This window comes from Buteo buteo, chromosome 1 (genome assembly GCF_964188355.1).
Source record: "Buteo buteo chromosome 1, bButBut1.hap1.1, whole genome shotgun sequence".
NCBI classification, from domain to species: Eukaryota; Metazoa; Chordata; class Aves; order Accipitriformes; family Accipitridae; genus Buteo; species Buteo buteo.
The window spans coordinates 58,110,280-58,127,773 of record NC_134171.1 but is presented as its reverse complement, the minus strand read 5'-3'; the positions used below and the strand labels follow the sequence as shown (position 1 = coordinate 58,127,773).

The window sequence follows — 17,494 nt, the reverse complement described above, 5'->3', positions numbered from 1 at the left end:
AGAAAAAGAATTGCCTAAGGGACAGTAAATAACACTTCCAGTTTCTTAACTGCTACCTTTCCATTACTGCTATTCAAATTCATGAAGGTGCTATGCTGTCTGCATTTTATATATAAAGTAAAAAATGTTTCTTGTGACAAAGGAGAGACAAATGCTTTTTATATTTCTTATTTCAGGACACACTTGAAAACTGCTGTAATTATTCCATATTTTCTAATGCTTTAGCTCATTTCTGACCTGGTATTTTACTTCAGCATAGGACTCCAGAGCAAAGGGACTCCAGCCGAGGTTTTCCCGTACCTGTGGAGCAGGCTGATACTGCCACCTTGGGGAGGACTCTTTCCACATACTTTGAGGAGCCTAAGCAAGTGTCATATAAATCAGTTTGATTTTTTTTTTTTCCCCTGTCATATCCTCCCAGGAAGACAACTTCTTAAAATCCTCTGCCCGTGCTGTTGTAAGACCTTCCAGATGTGTCCCAACTTGGACTGTATTACTGGAAAGAAAAGTCTTTTTTGTGGGGGAGTTTGCTTAGCCGTTTTAGATATCACTTAAGCAGTGCCTCATTTACACTACCCTTAATTTTACAGCCATCTTGCCAGCATAAAAGCCCTGCTCTGCATCCAGCTGGGTAAATTGTATTTTGCATACAATTCTCCTCTGCTTCTGGGATTCTAGCTTTCTTGGTAGTCTAAATCCTTGTCCATGCACAGCTTAAATTAACTCCTTGGCAGGCTACTGGCTCAGTTGGATGCGACTGACAGGACATATACTGCCTCAGATGTCACAAGAGTCATTACTGTGCATAGGAACAATCCGATGAAAAGTACAGAGCTAGACTGTGACAATTTAAACAAAGTCAAGACTTCTAGACAAATTAAAAGAAGCACCTGGATTTTATCTTCACAATATCCATAGTTCTATGAGACTGACCTACCCTTTTGCTTTGCAAGTGAGCCCCCCGCCCCATGCAGTCATCTATTGAGTTTGTATCCACTAGCAAATGAAGGAGCCTCACTATACACTTTATATATAAATATGCCTTGAGACACAAAGGCTGTGCATAGTATTGACCTGCAAGGCTTTTCACAGTGGAAACCATCAGTAGTTGCCTTGGCTACACATACAATACAGTAAAAGATTTAATGTCTCACCTCTCACCAGAATAGGCAGGCTTGAGAGCAGGGAGCCATCTCAAAACAACTAATTTGTCTATGGGCTCTTAAAAACATACAGCCACAAAACTGTTACACAGCCACTTACAGCCAAGTAACACAAGTGATGAACTCATTCACGATGAATAATGTGAATTTACGCAAGGAGGCTGTGAAGGCACCATTAGCTCCTACCTTCTCCCAAAGGACTGGCTGTGCTTGTGGCACCACAGCAGGAGACAACAGATTTCTAGAGGAACTGAAGTCTCACTCCACTGCTGTGGCAGGCAGGAACAGCCCTGGAACTGTGGTAAACCTATATTTACAGGCTCCCACACAGAGCTACATTTTGGATGACAGTGTCCCCAGCCAGACTGGGCTCTGGAAAGCACCTTCCTCTTTTCCTCCCACCACAGACAGCCTACATGCCAGATTCTTGTTCTCACTGTAATGATGCATAACTTAATGCCCTTGGAGTAAACACGTGCCCCCACCCACCTGGGATTTACAGTCAAAGAGGTGGCTCGTAAACCTTTCCTTGTGAACAGACAAGAAGGGCTCACTTCACTTTTCCATTCTGTTACTAGAACCTGGTCATCAAAGCACAAATTTGTATTTATTTTCCACTAAGGCATAGGAGTTCAAATCAGTTACTTTCCCACTTGTGGAAAATTTTCTAAAAAGCAAGTAATGGGTCCTTTCTGGACAATCTTTTTGTCCCTGGTTTTAATGCTACTATAGCATGGCAATGATGCTTGCAAGAGAAACGTATCAAGCTATCGAGCAACAGCTAATGCACATTACTGGCAGTGGTGCGAGCTTTCAGTTTTCTTCCTGATTCACAAATCATTTCTGTATTTTAATCCATTTTTTGATTATTTTAGTCCATCTTTGTTAGGCAAACAGCTTTACATCTGCATATGGTTTACACCATGCTTTGAAAGTATTGCAATTATTAATTCATTGCAATAATAAGAGAAAGTGCCTATGTTCTTTACATGTATATATGAACACACATTCAAGAACACGCAATACAAAGTAATCCCAGTACCTCCATTGTCACTCTCACACTTAACTGCTGGTTAAACTCAACTAACTTTCAAAAATATCAACTTCATACAACGACTACAGTGACTGCAAAAACTGTATCTGCAGCTAAATTGCAAAAATTCAACAGTGCCAATTACTGACCAAACATATCCAGAATGAGGATCTATCAGTAATAGATTAACCAGATTAATGTGTACGTAACAGTCTCAGCATGGTACGTTGCTGCTGTTAGTTTCAAAGTTCACATATGAACTTTTTATACTACACACATGGTTTATGAACAAAGCCTGAATGAAAGAGGAATTTAAGGGAAAATAAGGTAAGTGACATAATATGAAATTAATCTAAGTATTTAAGTGTAGACTGCTTACAGAAAAAAGAAACCCTCGATCATGATTTAAAATAGGAATGCATAAATGCATGTCCACCATGTCATATTATTATGCTACAGAAAAAGAATACAATGCACATCTAGACTGATTAATATCTGATGACAACCATTTAATAAGGTCTCTTTGAAAAAAGGTGTTAAAAAAAAAAAAGAAAAAAGAAATCGATCATTCAAAAATCCACAAAAACCTCACTGTGAATTCAGTAAGGAAGACCATAATGTACAGTATTCCGTGTTGCCTGTAATTAAATTAGTATGTTAACAGCTCTTGCATGTTTGGCTTTGTACTGAAGTTATTTCGAAAGATTGATTTGGGCATGGGTTTAGTATGAGGGAGAAAGCTTGAACTGCACATGCAAGAATCTAAATAAATTAATCACAGGAAATCCCATTCTAAAATTATCCATGATCTCTCTATGAGTACTTAAACACAGTATCTTAAAAAAAAAAAAAACAACCCAAACCTAAACAAACAAATTCTTTCTGAAGTTGAGGTGTCACCGATAACTTAAAATCAACTACTTATTTGCCAATATGGTTTTCCATCTGAAACACCTCTGAATTTATTTAACCAGCCAGTATTCCCATTAGACAATTAACATGCACCAAAACCCCTTCAGATACTGAATTCCAGAAAAGTACAAAGAGAATGAGAGGGCTTATTTATGAACAATTATAGTAACTGGAAACGATACTTGCCCACATCCCCTCTCCATCCACCAGTCTATGCTTTTCTTTTCCACTGACTGTGCCGTAAGTCTAAAAGTTTGTACAGTATACATTTCCAAAGTCTCAATTTCATATGGGGTTAGAACCTGCAGCATTGGCTATTTCACCTCTTCTTTTTTCATTAAGTCATGCTTCTTATATTTATCTGTATCCGAAAGCCCTTTCAGATTACTGTATATTTCAATTTTTGTGGTAGCTGATGAAAGACTTATTCTAAGCAATTCGCTGCTGTGAAAAAAGTGCTCCTTTAAAAGCTACTTCTCCCTGATTATCCATTTTTTTCCTAAAAACAAGTGAAAATTTACTTCCTGAAACATGGTCACTTTATAACAGCGGCACGTATTTGTCACCATTCTCTTCTTCCTCGTTTTCCTCTTTTTCATAACCTATTCTCCCCCTGCATGCCAATGCTGCTTTCCACAGTTGTTTCCCAGCTCCTCCCTTCCCTCCCTTCTCTGTTGCCTCTCCTTAGCTTTATCTGCTATACCTGTTCCCCAAACTTTTCTCACATCTGATTCTTTCCCAGCTCTTCAGTTTCTGCCAGTGTAGGAGTACAGCCTGTCAGGTTGCTCTTGTCCCTGTGACACCTTCCATGGGGTCTTGTTATTTCTAAGCAGCAGACTGGGAAAGACAGCAAAGATCTGTCTTTGGATCGAAACAAAGGTTATATGTGCTGTACCGAATGTCTATCTACATCACATACTCCTTAAAACATTTCAGGCATAGAAGGACACTCAAGACAATGAATTTTGCAATTTTTGCTGGGTTGTTTTTTGTTGTTTTTTTTTTTTAGTTAACTGAAACAGCTCATGTTATTTTTTCTTCACTTAGTGACAGGTTTGTGGATAAAAGCATAGACAATGGCAAACAGCAATGAGATGACCATCAACCTTGTTGTCCTTGGAAGAACTCAGACTGGCAAAAGCGCTGCTGGGAACAGCCTGCTGGGCAGCTCGGACTTTGAGAGTCACTGCTCCCCTAGCTCTGTGACTACATGCTGCAGCCTTGGACGCAGCTGCCGCATTTTGGGTATTATACGAAGAAATGGCTGCGAGCTAGCTCTCCGTGTTCAAGTACTTGACACTCCAAGCTACCCTCACAGTGGTCTGAGCAAAGAACAAGTGAGAAACACTGTGAGATCAGCCCTGGCTCACCACTTTAGGGAGGAAGGCCTGCATCTAGCTCTCTTGGTCCTCAGGGCTGACTTGCCTCTGTGTCCGGATGAAAGTGATCATGCAATTCAGTTCATTCAGGTAACAAATAAATAAATAGAAGTCTCTGCCCTAACAGCAACTCTTTTCTCTTCAGATGACAATAGCTGTGGAAGACTTGGCTGCCAATGTGAAATAGAGAAGTGCAGCTGAAGACTGGAACACTTCCCAGTCCAGCAGATGAAACACACCATTCACAACTCCAACACTATACACCATAGTTACACTTAATCACACTAAACCTGAGAAAAGAGGCAAGAACTGCTCTCTTTTGTACATGGACTCGGCACAAAGGATTTAGGAACCAAATTTACCTATCCAAGTAAGCTTTTCTCTCAGAAATTAGAGTGAATACTTTTCATGACAGATCTAGCTTATTGAAGAGAAACACTATTTAAAGCAAGCAAAAGTCAGGTTACCTCACTCTTCTGCACTCTGTATAGGATCAAACCAGAGAGCAACAGGTCCAAAATCATGCAGAAAATCTGACTGACCTGGGACAAGGATGCTCAGCTCTGTCCTGTACTGTCACTACTGCTGTATCTGTTCAAGAGAAAATAACTAGAAAGTTACCATATATTTACTCTGGCTAAGGAAAATTTCCAGCATAACTGACTTGAAGCAAGTATTTTTAAGCTCCTGGGGAAAAATTTTTTTTGCAAGTAGGTAAGATGTTGGGGAGAGACGCTGAAAAAGAATGGCATTCTTTTCAGTTGGAGATTTCTCATTACCAGGCAAACATATCTTTGAAGAAAAAAAGAAAGAAAAAAAGAGGCCAGCAAACAGATATTGCTTAGTTTATCTATCTGATCAGATGAATCACGTTTGTATGATTTACAAAGAAAGAAAAGGTTTCAGTTATTGCCAAAGTCTGCACATGACACTTTGCATGTCTTACACTGATGAACTTTCTAAAAATCTTTAGGACTAGAAGGGACTTCCTGGTCCATCAAGTCTTATCACCTACTGTAACTGATATTATCCAAATATATAACACGTATGTAGATAAAAATATACCAATGTATAAATACATAGATAGAAAAACAGTTTTCAAAATGTGTTTAATTTGCTCTCCTGTTCTTTCTGATTACTCTCTATTGGTAGGCTAGTCCTCACTTTTCCAGTAGTTTGAGAGTTGGTTCTAATTTCAACACACTCTTACTCATTGTCAGTTTACATCTATCTGTTTTCAGTGTTACCCTCTTTCCTTACACAGTTCTCCATCTCTCTATACTTCATGGTATTTAAGAGAAAGCAGTATTTACTCAAAATATTTTTACTCTAAGCCAATGAAAAATCATCATGCTTCTAGGCTGAGACTGTTTTGAATCAAGTCCATGTGGGCACTAAAAGCATAAGAGGTGCAACTGCACCTTTTCTCTTTAAATGGACCTTTAAAACCCCTTACTGGAAAGGAAATAAAGCATGTTTAAAAATAATGAGAAAGCAACACTTCTGTTTCATGATTACAACTGGCTCACTCTCAGCTTACATAATGGTTGGGGTTTTGGTTATGTTCCCCTTGAAAGACCAGATGCTGTGATTTCATCAGCCACAAACAGGACAGGACAGCTGCCTGGGTGCCAGGAATATGAACAATAATGATTATATTTCAGTATGTCATTCCAAGAAGACATTAGCATGAAGACTACCTTTAGCAATCAGGAGTTTTCACAGTGATCCTCTGCAAATTATGGACAGCCTATCAATGAAGATGGCCTACCAGTAGAAGACTACTGGCACTTAACTCTCCCTGGATTTTTTAATTTCAGTAACATAGCCTAATGAATGGAGAATGTGGCAGGTTTTGATTTCAGAACTAACATTAGCATTGACTGAGTCCTCAGCAAATCAAGAGGCTATCCTCTCTCACCAAAACTGATAGCCCAACACTTCCTTAGACAGCTTATGCGAAAATTTTGTACGGGTTAAATTTTTTTTTTCATCTCTAGTATCTAAAACAGATTAATCACAATCAATACACCAGGTTTTTCTAACTCCCTGCTTATCTTGGATGTAGAAAGATCTCCTTTAAAGCAGTTTTATACAGCTTGTTATTTAGCTTACAGAGTTAAGATCATCACAAAGTGGACTTTATTACCAAAGAAGGCTTCTTGTCACACACAGGAGTTAACATGATTGCACTAAAGTAATTTCATTTACATCTGCAAATGAAAGCCCGATCTCTTATTCATATTAAAATTTTCTGTACTCATTGAGAAAAAAGCAGCTTGTTCTCCCCATTCCCCTCCATCAGATGAACCACAGCAGTTAAACACAAACTCTAGCCCATCACTTAGGTTGATGCATTTGATTTGTGTTTTTCCTGAATTGCTGAGAATAGTTCAGTTTTATGGGATACAGCTGGAAAGGCATTTGGTGTTAAATAGAAATTCATCATTTATTTTTTCAACACAAGGTGATTTGGTGATTTTTTAAAAAAAATTTTCAAAGAGCTGTAAAAAGTGTAGAAATATGGGTATGTGGAAACTACTGATGTAAACTAATGCATGACATAGCTAAACAACCATTTTCCTCATTTACATAGACATTTCTTAACTGGAGAAATTCTATTAACATCTGTAGTAAGAAAACAGAGAACTGCTAGTACTGCATGACCACATATTTCCACTGCAAGTGGATGTCAGTATCTTGGGAAGGTGAAAAACCCCAGAAATTTCAGCAACTCAGATAGCATGAACTGGATTACTGCCAGGAAAACAACATATAACTTGTCTGTTAGTGCATAAGTATACGAGGTGGGAGTGGGGAAAAGGAACAAGAAAAGATAACTATTTAAGATTTGGTTTTCATTACAGGAACTTCTGGGTCCCACATGGAAGGATTTCACTGCAGTTCTACTTACTCACGCAGACAAGGCAGAAGAGGCTGGATTCAGCGAGGAAGCATACTTGCACAGTGCCTCAAGTACCCTCTTGTCACTTTTAACCTCAGTACAGAATAAATACATTTTCCTAGACAACCAGAAGAGCATAACTAAGGAAGAAAGAGATATTGTCTTAAGAAAGCTCTTGAACTTTATCAGACAAAATAATTATCAAGCGCTTCCTCTACTTAAACACAGCAAGGAATTAAATTAGTGTTCAGGTGCTCATTTGTCTATTTTCTATGGTAGGTAACATTTAACAGAAGTAAAAGAGTAGAGGAGAAGCCATCAACTGAAAAATCCCACATCCATACCAGATACCTTTAAACACAGAGCTGGAAGTATCTCTTTAGATTACCAAACTACTTGCCTTTCATAGAGTACCTCACACTAGTGCATCCAGAATTCTAGCTTCAACCAAAAAAATCAGAACAAGCTAGTGCTCTAAAACACGGTCCTAATATGTATGTAGTCACAAATGAGATTTTACACTATACCAGACTGTGTATTGCAGTTCATACAGAACACAGATCTGGAAGGAAAAAAAAAAAAAAAAAGGTAAAAAATGCACAAGAGTTCAGAATGTAAGGGAGCCTCATTGCCCAATTCTTCAAGCTTTCAGAAATTCCTCTGAATTCCACAGGTTGTAAAGATCTTTGTAGTATTAAAAGCTAGGATTTATCTACTGTAAAAATATTTCCTTACCTTGATTCAGGATTAGTTAGAATTGAGATTTTGAATTTCAAGAATTTTGTTTAATAAGACATTATTGAATTACAAGGCAGACAAAATAGCTCCCATGTGCTAAATACTATTCAGCACATTTAAAAGAACTAATTACTATTGCTTATTCCTAGATGCATGAAAAATTAAGACAGTTTATAGGCACATACAAAACTCATTCAAAAAAGAAATCTGTTCATCTGTTCTTTTGCACCTGTTTGTTTTAATTTTATATCACTGTCATTTTGCTTTTTCTCCTAGTTTACTGGATGAAGTTCAGAGCCTGCAAAATTCAGAGTGGCTAAGTTTTTCTTTTTTTTACAGTGGTTAAAAAAAGCACTTAATGTTTCAGTGGTTAGACAGTAACCAGTTAATTAAATATTATATGCCAAAATAACTGAAGTATCTCTAAATAGTTACTTAAAAGGTTTATTGAAAATTGATCTAAAATATTTATTTTCAGATTATTAAAAGGCAGGATTAAAAGAAGTAATTTGAAGCCATTACCATAGCAATCATGACTACTTGTACTACATTATTATGGAGTAATTCTAATGGTAAAAACTGAAGCAGCTACTTCTGTTAAAACCAAAGCATCTTTTGTATAAATTATCATTGCATAAAAATACATTAAAACAAAAAATCCATTCATTTTATACCTGTTTGGGCACTGGAAATGGATCTTTGTTTTGGTAGTATTTGATGAGCTCTGGCAATCTATTTGCCATTTATTCATTCCTCTTTGGAAAGAAATATCTAGGTGGACTAGATAAAGAACTATTTTAGCAAAGTGACAGCTTTGATCTTACTGACATTATAACAGCTTAACTGTGGGACATGAAAGTACATCCATTTGTATATTTTAGGGCATAAAGGGCCATAGTTTAATCTTCCCATTACATTTGTCTGCAGACTACTGAGACAACACAGCCAAGCACAAAGTTGCACAGGCTTATAATATATCTGAAAAGTGCTTGGAAGAAGAGGAGAAAAACTATTAAAAGGTGACTAGAAGAATGAAGACGATTGTGGTCTTCACTGACCAACTGCTAGTCCTGCACCCCTTGAAGAGCAGTTAGCACACAAGGAACATCGCAGAAATATTTCCTTATTGAGATGCTCTTGCTCCATGGATCTTTTAAACCTTTTAGCTGTCCAGAAAATACACTTGCCTGCCTGTAGTTCTACCATGAACAAGCCTTGGCCATTAAGTCTTGAGCACTGAGTGGTTAATAACTGTTGACAACACTTAACCCTAAGGACAGTAAGCATGCTGAATGAGTGAATTGTGAAAATGTTGGAGGCATAACACATTCTGTACCTCTGGAATAGGAGTCAAACAAAAACGGTATTAGCCATGCATTTCGGAGGGGTAATATATTGATGGTTTTTTATTATGCTTGCATTACTTTCCATTTCAACATCTGAAAAAGCTTCTAATAACCATTTATTTATTTAATTCCACTGTTTGCCATGGTCTCTGCCCTGCAGACTCCTTTCCCTTTTACTTCAAACGGAACTCCTTTGTACGTGGCAACACACTGGTCATTGGTATGAAGATCAGGTTGGATTTGCTCCCAAATCTTCTTCTTCGGATTAAGTTCCTTCTCAGGATCTCCTGTTTCAAAACAAAGAATAACCAAATAGCACACAACACAGAAGGCAGAGCAAGAGCCCTATGTATGTACACATTTGTGACAGCCCACATAACATCACTGCACACACTTTTAAGGGAAAAAAACATTACCTGTGATTCTCAAAATGAAAATTTTAATTGGAATTAGTGATTGCCTAAGAAATGTCTCCAGAGCCTCTCTCAGAATGCTGATCTTTCAGGGGAAAAAAAGTTGTGAGTAACAGACCACAAATACCATCAAAAGGAAGAAATCAAACCATTGCTAGTTGTTGGTTTACAAAATTTACTACAGACCAAAAGGACTCCTAAGAATTAAGTAGATGCGGACCACAGAAATACGCTACTTGCCAAGACACAGGTTTGTCAGCATCTTAAGTTTCGGAATTAATACATTTTTATAAGCAATTAATATTAAGTGAATTTGGCAGGTGCCCTTACAGTTGAGAAATATTGAACTTAGACAAGAATAGTCCAAAATTAAGATACTGACATATAATTTTAGCCCCAAGTTTCAACACTGTTCTGCTACTTTTTGTACTATTTGATGACAAGCTCTGGTGCCTAAAGTAACAGCAGCATTAGAGGTCAGCTTGTATTTCAGCAATTATGGCCTCAGTCTCTATAAGTCTCAGTTCCCTGTTTCTATGTGTACACCATGATAATCTACCTACACCCGAGAGGTACTGACAGTCTAACTACATTAGCAAATCTGATTATTTAAGGATCTTTAATGACCACAAAATACAGTTTTCTTCTACTAATGTTTCGAAATACTATTAACAAGTTACACAGAATAGTGAAGTATTTCAGAGCCATATTTTTTCCTATTTTTAAATAGGCATTAAATGCGAAGTACAGGGAAAAAAACCCAGCTAAGCTAAATAAGGTCTCTTGCTGTAAAAATACTGAATAAACTGCTGCCTGCTGACATAATCTAGATAAAGACAACCAATTCACTGTACAATTATTTTCGGTTCAAAGGTCAAGTAAATTTAATCTCTTAATTCTAATACAATGCAGATTCTCTTAAAGAAAAAAAGATATTTCATTTAAAAAGTTATTTAATCATAACACTGTTGGGTGCTCTTGACCTCTTGTGTGTAAAACAGGCAGCACAAAAAAAACCCTGATGTACAAGACTTGTTTTAAATGTAACTAGAGCACATTAAATGCTGAAAGGGATCCCATGCTATTTCATTGTTGATACACTGTGTATTTTTTCCTTGCTTGGAGTGCCATATTGGCACCATTCTGCCCAAACTATTAAAATATCAAGTTCTAGAACAAGCAAGAATCAAAAACCAAATCCTAGTAAACACACCCTCTTTGAGATACTTTCAGAGGAGCCAAGAGTTCCTAAAGGAAAATGAGGAGTTCTCCAAGTAAGCAGAATGTCAAGTACTCTCATCTTCCACTACTCAGTGACCCCAAAGGTTCAGGAAGAAAAACTATAAGGCTACAGGGATTTTAACATAAGTGTTTCTAGTAGCTGGTTGAAATTCATTACTGCTTGGTGTATTCCTGACTGGTTGAGCAACAGGCAGTTAAAACGAACTACTCTCATTCCAGCCTACCTTATTGTTTTTCTCCTTTAAATGTTTTCAGTGGTTCCAACTACTCACATTCTCAATGCTTGCAAAAGTAAGTTACTTCTACCAGGTCTAACTTCTGTACCTTCTATATCTGTAACTGTGTAAGAGAAGCAGACCAAGCCATATTTCTCTGTTAAGTAGGCTAGCCTTGCCAGAGCAAGCTCAATAATCCAGTCGAGTTATTTCACCACCACAGGGCACTTAATATTTAAAAGAAAAATCAGTAATACCATTAATAAATTAAACATTTAGAGCTAATTGCGCCTTTTCTACAAAAATAAAAATCCTGCTCAATGCTCAAGTTCACGAACAAAGACAGACTTGGATTTAGACCAAAGTGAATGCATACGAACTAATAAAATCATTAAACAGAATGTTAAATGAACCATTGTGCATTTCCTTCCCCCTCCTCAAATATAAAAAGCACATTAATTTTTGGGGGTAAGAAACTGACTTTTACTATAAAAAACACGCTTTAGATGTTAATAAGTTTCTTTGGAATCCTGCATCAAGCTCCCTTGGGATCTGTGGTGAGCTCATATTAGATTAGCATAGGCACCAATTTTAAATACTACCAGAGCTTTAGGCTGTGCATTTTCCTATGACTTCTTCTCATTGCATTCCTTTTTCCCAGAAAATATTCTTTAGAAGCATTTCTATAAATAAAATAAATTTAAACTTGTAATGGTTTAATGAGCTTCCCACTCTCCTTACATAAAAAGAACAAAATAAGAGGACCTGAATTTGGTTAAGTGTGTCATTCAGTCTAGCAGTTTAAATATTACAGAAGAAATTCTCATAAAAAGCAAGAAACTTCTCCACTTTGTAACAGGTCAGTAACTATTGAAAGAATATATCTCAGCACAAGAAAGGGCAAAGATGCAATGATGTGTGACCTTATGAAAAGTTAATACCACTTAGCCCACTGTGGATTATAACTATGCAACTGAAGGAAAGCATCCATACACCAAAGCTTTGATTAAAGAAACCTGTTAAATACACTGCACTCCAGTTTCAGCATCTTTTTTTTTTTTTTAAGAGATAGTTATTAACTAAGTTGCCAGGGATTCTTAGACCAGAATGATTATTTAATTATATAACTTAAATAACAGATTTGTAGTTTCTGTGGCATTTTTGCCTTGAAGAGTTTCGTCAAAGTATCAATTATACTGCTATTAGAAAGATTTCAGAGCTACCTGTGAAAACTCCAAGAATTATCACTGTCTTACAGCAATTGCTATGTAGGAGGGTATAGTATTTACAGACATGCAATGGAATATTTTTTCTATGGCTTATAAATCAGACCTTTTCCACTGAAGGCAGACAGAAATTTGATAAAGTTCTTAATACAAAAAATGCCCAACAGATCTTGGAAGATTCATGTATTGGAGTATAAAATGGTGTTAAAGTTCCTCTAAGGGCAATGACATCAAATAAACAAATAAAAAAGAACAATCCTGTAGACAACAGCGTTCCTTATCAAATCACTCCTCCATGCCAACCAAGATGGTTCTAGAAAAACTCTCAAGTTTCTGCAGAAAAAAGTTCAATTGGCTTGAATCAAGATACCATTTATTTACTTTGACTAAAATGACCAAGGAAAGTCAGCCTGTATCTCATAAATATCTTGTATAGTAGAGAGAGAAGGCTTAAAAATAACTTGATTCCAAGCTGCTTAGACAGCTGTGTGTGTTTTAGAGTTGCTTTATCATTGCTGCTGCTGCTTCTTTTGCTTCTTAAGTTTTCATACTTCAAAACAAAATAAGACCCAGCTGTCCTTTCTATTTTAGTTTCAAGGACTCAGACTGAATCTTTATTCTTTAAAATTATTCTTCAAAAAAGAAAAAATTGATCAGAATATAAATGGTTACAATTAAGCACTGAAATTGACAGCTGACATAGCAAGGATTCTACCCTCCTGATAACAGTACCAGTGAAGCACTAGATTGCCTTTGAGGAGACAGCAGCTAAGAAGCACGTGAGATTTTGAACACAAAAAAGGTAAGCAGAAGATACAGACATACAACCCCATTAAAAATTGAGAAACAGTTTTCCAGTCTCCCCATGAGTTTCCCCCACCTAGGAACAAAAAAACCCACAAAAACCCCAAAAGACACAAAAACAAAACCACCACCAAACAAACACACCCCCCCCCCAAAAGAAAACATCAAACAGCTGTTTTAAAAAGACAATAGGAAAAAAAAGCCAAACCAAAACCCAAACCAAAAATAAGAATCAGGCCAGGGTGGGGGGACCAAACCCACCAAAAGTTGTTAATCACTTGGACAAGAAGGTGAGTGGCAACAATCTTAGTCTCCAGCTAAAAAAAAAATTTAAAAAACCCTATAGCAAACCAAAACCTACCAATGAACAGTATTAATAGCTTAGTTTACAAAGGCAGTATGCAAAAGACATGTATGCAACAAATTAAGTTACAGAAGCAGATGTCAGAATGCTTTTGTAAGTCTCCATCCATCAATGCTTTTTTTCTTGCTTTTTCCTACTCACTTCAAGATAATAAAATCACAAGTCTTAAAATTCCTTAAAATAAGCTTTATGTAACTAGGAGATACATCACTCTACTTTGCACTATTAAGCATTAGATATATTTTCCAAGACAATGATTAGCTTTAATCTCATACCTGCCAATTTTTCTGAGTAGCTATTTATGAAATATTAGGGAACAGCTGTCATATTTCAGACTACAATCTATAGCGCTGGATATATACACTTTTCAGAAGGGTTGTAAAAGCCTTCATTTGGCACTAAGAGCTCCATGTCTTTGGCTCCCTGTCAGAGGGAAACTGATATAAAGCATACAAAATCTTGTATCACAGGCTACAGGTCATAACTTCAGAACTCATACAACTTTTACACCACCTTCAGCTTATTCTATGTCTTTTAAGAATCAAAATGTCAACACCTCAACACCTGGGAATAATTTTAAAACAAATGTTTCTATAACTGATTTGCTCTAGGAAAAGCTTTTTGCAACTGTAAAAAACCTGGAGTCAAATAGTTTAATTTTTTTGTTAAAACTTACCTCATTAGGCATGTGCAAGAATAGATATGCTAGGTAACAGAGAACAGCACTACTACCAGCTCTGACATTATTTTCAAATGCCAGGTGTACGAAGTTATTTGAGATACAAGGCTATGTCTTAAACAAAAACAAACAAAAAAGACCCTCCACCCCTCAAAAAAGCCACATGCTCAGGCTGACTTGTACATCATTTTGCAAGGCTTATGAACTAGAAGGGTTTACTCTACAGCTTGATGCTCTCTCTTGCACATCCATTTCCACAGCAATAGAAAGCAATATGAGTGTATCTGTGCATGTAACAGAGGTCAGACATCCAACATTTAATTTATCTTTACTCATGGAAATATGATAACTACTAGAAGTTATGAGTGGGTATTCCTACAATTTCATCAATGCAATTGCTGAAGCCTTTCAGATTTCAGTACAGCTTACCAATTCTGCATCTCAACAAGCAAGCTTGGTATAATTTTAATACAGAAAACTAAAAATGAAAAAAATGTTGCAAGACTAATTTCCTTCTTAAACACAGTATTATTTTAAAATATTTTCAGTTAGAGTATTAAATCACAGCAAGCTGAGCTTTCCTCCTGTTTCAAAAACACCTAGATAGACCATTGCTTCCTTTATCATATACCAACGAAAATACAAATTTTTTTTTAGAGCATCACAGTTCCAAACATAAGAAATATAAAAATATCTATATATGTACATATACATATATATTTATGGAAAGTATTTAATGCAAATATGTTTAAGCAAAGAGCTTGCCAAGAGGTTCAAATAAAAACACTGCTGTACAGCTAAAAATTGTCAGAGGTGCAATAGCTTAAAAAGGTTAATATGTTTCTATGTAGAAAACAGAAAGCTACATCATTTTCTCACATGTGAAAGCCAACTTTTGAGGAACAAATTCATCCTGAAGATGAATACTTTGTTGATAAATGCAGACACATACAACTCCAACCAATATGGGAAATACTGGGAGTTATACCCTTTATCTTAAGATAAAAGTGATGCAGCGATCCTGACAAGACGACCACTGTTCATCAAGAACTCGGTGATCCACACAACAGTTGATCTGAGTAGGTCTGGGCTTGTGCTGTGCTGCACAAATTCCTGGGGCACAGGATAAACCAAGCCTGCTGATTATAACAGAGGAGCCTGCAGGCAGCTCCCATGTGGTACCAGTGAATGAGCCACCTGCACGTCCTCACCTTTATGGAGCACTGCGGCACCAAGTCCTCATGCAAACTTCCTTTCTGTTTGACAGTCAAAGAAGAAAATACAATAATAGCTCAAGTGACCAAAAGAGGGGAATATCTTCTATGGAGAGAGAGTACACAGCATGCTGCACATAGATCAGAAGCCTGTTTGATGCTGCACCAACTCAGAGCTCCCATAATCTGTGTGATGTAAGATTATCAATACTATCTTCTCTTTTCAGTGTCAGCTCTAATAAATAGGATTTTAAATGATAATTTACAGAATCTCAGTGCCTTTCTTACCGGGATCATAATGGGCCAGCACCTCCTGATGAAAAACACTTAAAACCATGATAGAGATAACAAAATAACAAAAAGACAGCAACAGAAGCTGAATCTGACCGTATCCCTTTCAGCCTGTGAGAATAATAAACTGGCATTCGGGTAGGAGGGAAGCATTCACCAACACACTAAATCTATGATGCTTATTTGAGTTCCTAATATGTAGGGTCAGAAACTAATAATTTTCATAGATGAGTGGGAGGTGGAGGAATTGGGAAAATGGATGAAAATCATTTTTTGAGAAAATTTAAATTTTATTATTTTATTTATATTCTGAAAAAAATATGGACTTATTGATTTAATTAAGTGGGAAGAAGTTCAGTTTCTGTCTCTGGAGAGCCAAAACATCATTTCCTTTCACACAAACAAATAAAAAATCCGTGGTGTTGTGAATATTATAGGCTCCTCTCATAAATAAAGACTTCCACCCCCTCCAATGCTCTCCATCCCTTCCTCCTCCCAATTAAAAAATCAAAAGCCTACCTCCAATTCTGACATTTTCATTAGGGGGAGGAGCTGGATTTAGGAACTTATTATTTCATCACTTACACTGAGATACTGGGAAAGATGCTTTACATTTGCTTACTGTAACTTGCAAAGTGCAAATATGTTTGTCCATACATTTTAAAAGCAGACATACTTATTGAGACTTAAAGAAAGTAGGTACTTTTAAGTACTGTACAACTTTTTCAAGTTACAGTTATTTCTCTATATTTTCTGGGTTTTGGCAGATGGTTAAGTATTTTCAACCCTTTATTTAGGGGGTTGAAACACAATCTTAACATGCCAATAATAAAAAAAGTTTGAATATAGCTAATTCAGAAAATTTCAACAAAAAAAGCAACCAACTTTAAAATACTGTTTTATCTGCTTCAACACTGAGGTCACCTTGGCATAACTGTTTCCTCCAATTTCCCAAATACCTACTTACCAGGAAAACCTTCAAAAGTGATTCTATCCCCAGGTACTGCACCAGGTGGGGGAGCCAGAATTTCCACTTTTTCTGGGGAGCTGGCACACATCACCATTGCTTGGGATACTACTCCTCTCATCTTTGCAGGCTTCAAGTTACAAAGTAGTATTGCCATCCGATTCTGCATCTTGGGGAAGGAAAATAGAAAGATATGAATACTTAAATGCCACATGCTTTTCGGGACTCTAATTATTTCATTATAACAGAAGAATGACAATGAAGAGACCTTAACATGGACAAGAGAAGCATACAGCAGCAAATAAACTATTTTAATGCCTGGACAACAGTAACAAATAACATTTAAACCACTTAAGAGTTGGCCAGTGAATAATGGAGTAAATGCTGAATTGTGACACACTTATCATGGAAATACAAAATGTGCATTTCACCCTCATTCCACCTTTAGTCATTCTAGATCACCACTCAGTCCACTTTCAATATTGCACTATTAACCAAACAATTTCCATGTAATAATAATAATACAAAAAAAAACCCCAAAGCCAAAAAACAACCAAAAAACCCCACTCTACAAATTAGGCTAGTTCATAGATAAAAATTTCA

The 17,494-nt window shown here is 36.7% G+C and overlaps 2 protein-coding genes across 3 annotated transcripts in view; one reads left to right on the top strand and one right to left on the bottom strand.

Moving 5' to 3' along the window:
• The first annotated feature begins 3,590 nt into the window (after window positions 1-3,590).
• Window positions 3,591-7,636, top strand: GIMD1 (GIMAP family P-loop NTPase domain containing 1). Its single transcript, XM_075032495.1, has 2 exons — window positions 3,591-4,577; window positions 7,355-7,636. Exons 1-2 carry the CDS (start codon window positions 4,185-4,187, stop codon window positions 7,634-7,636), a joined length of 675 nt encoding a protein of 224 aa, XP_074888596.1. The 5' UTR covers window positions 3,591-4,184.
• Window positions 7,637-8,557: 921 nt separating this feature from the next.
• The window catches only part of AIMP1 (aminoacyl tRNA synthetase complex interacting multifunctional protein 1), a 39,717-nt gene continuing 30,780 nt past the window's right edge, over window positions 8,558-17,494 (bottom strand). For both annotated transcript variants that reach the window (XM_075032486.1, XM_075032476.1), the window contains exons 6-7: window positions 16,892-17,060; window positions 8,558-9,763 (exon numbers count right to left, since the gene is read on the bottom strand). In XM_075032486.1, the coding sequence (XP_074888587.1) occupies window positions 9,597-9,763; window positions 16,892-17,060 (336 nt within the window). In that variant the 3' untranslated portion in view covers window positions 8,558-9,596. The remainder of the gene's footprint in view (window positions 9,764-16,891; window positions 17,061-17,494) is intronic.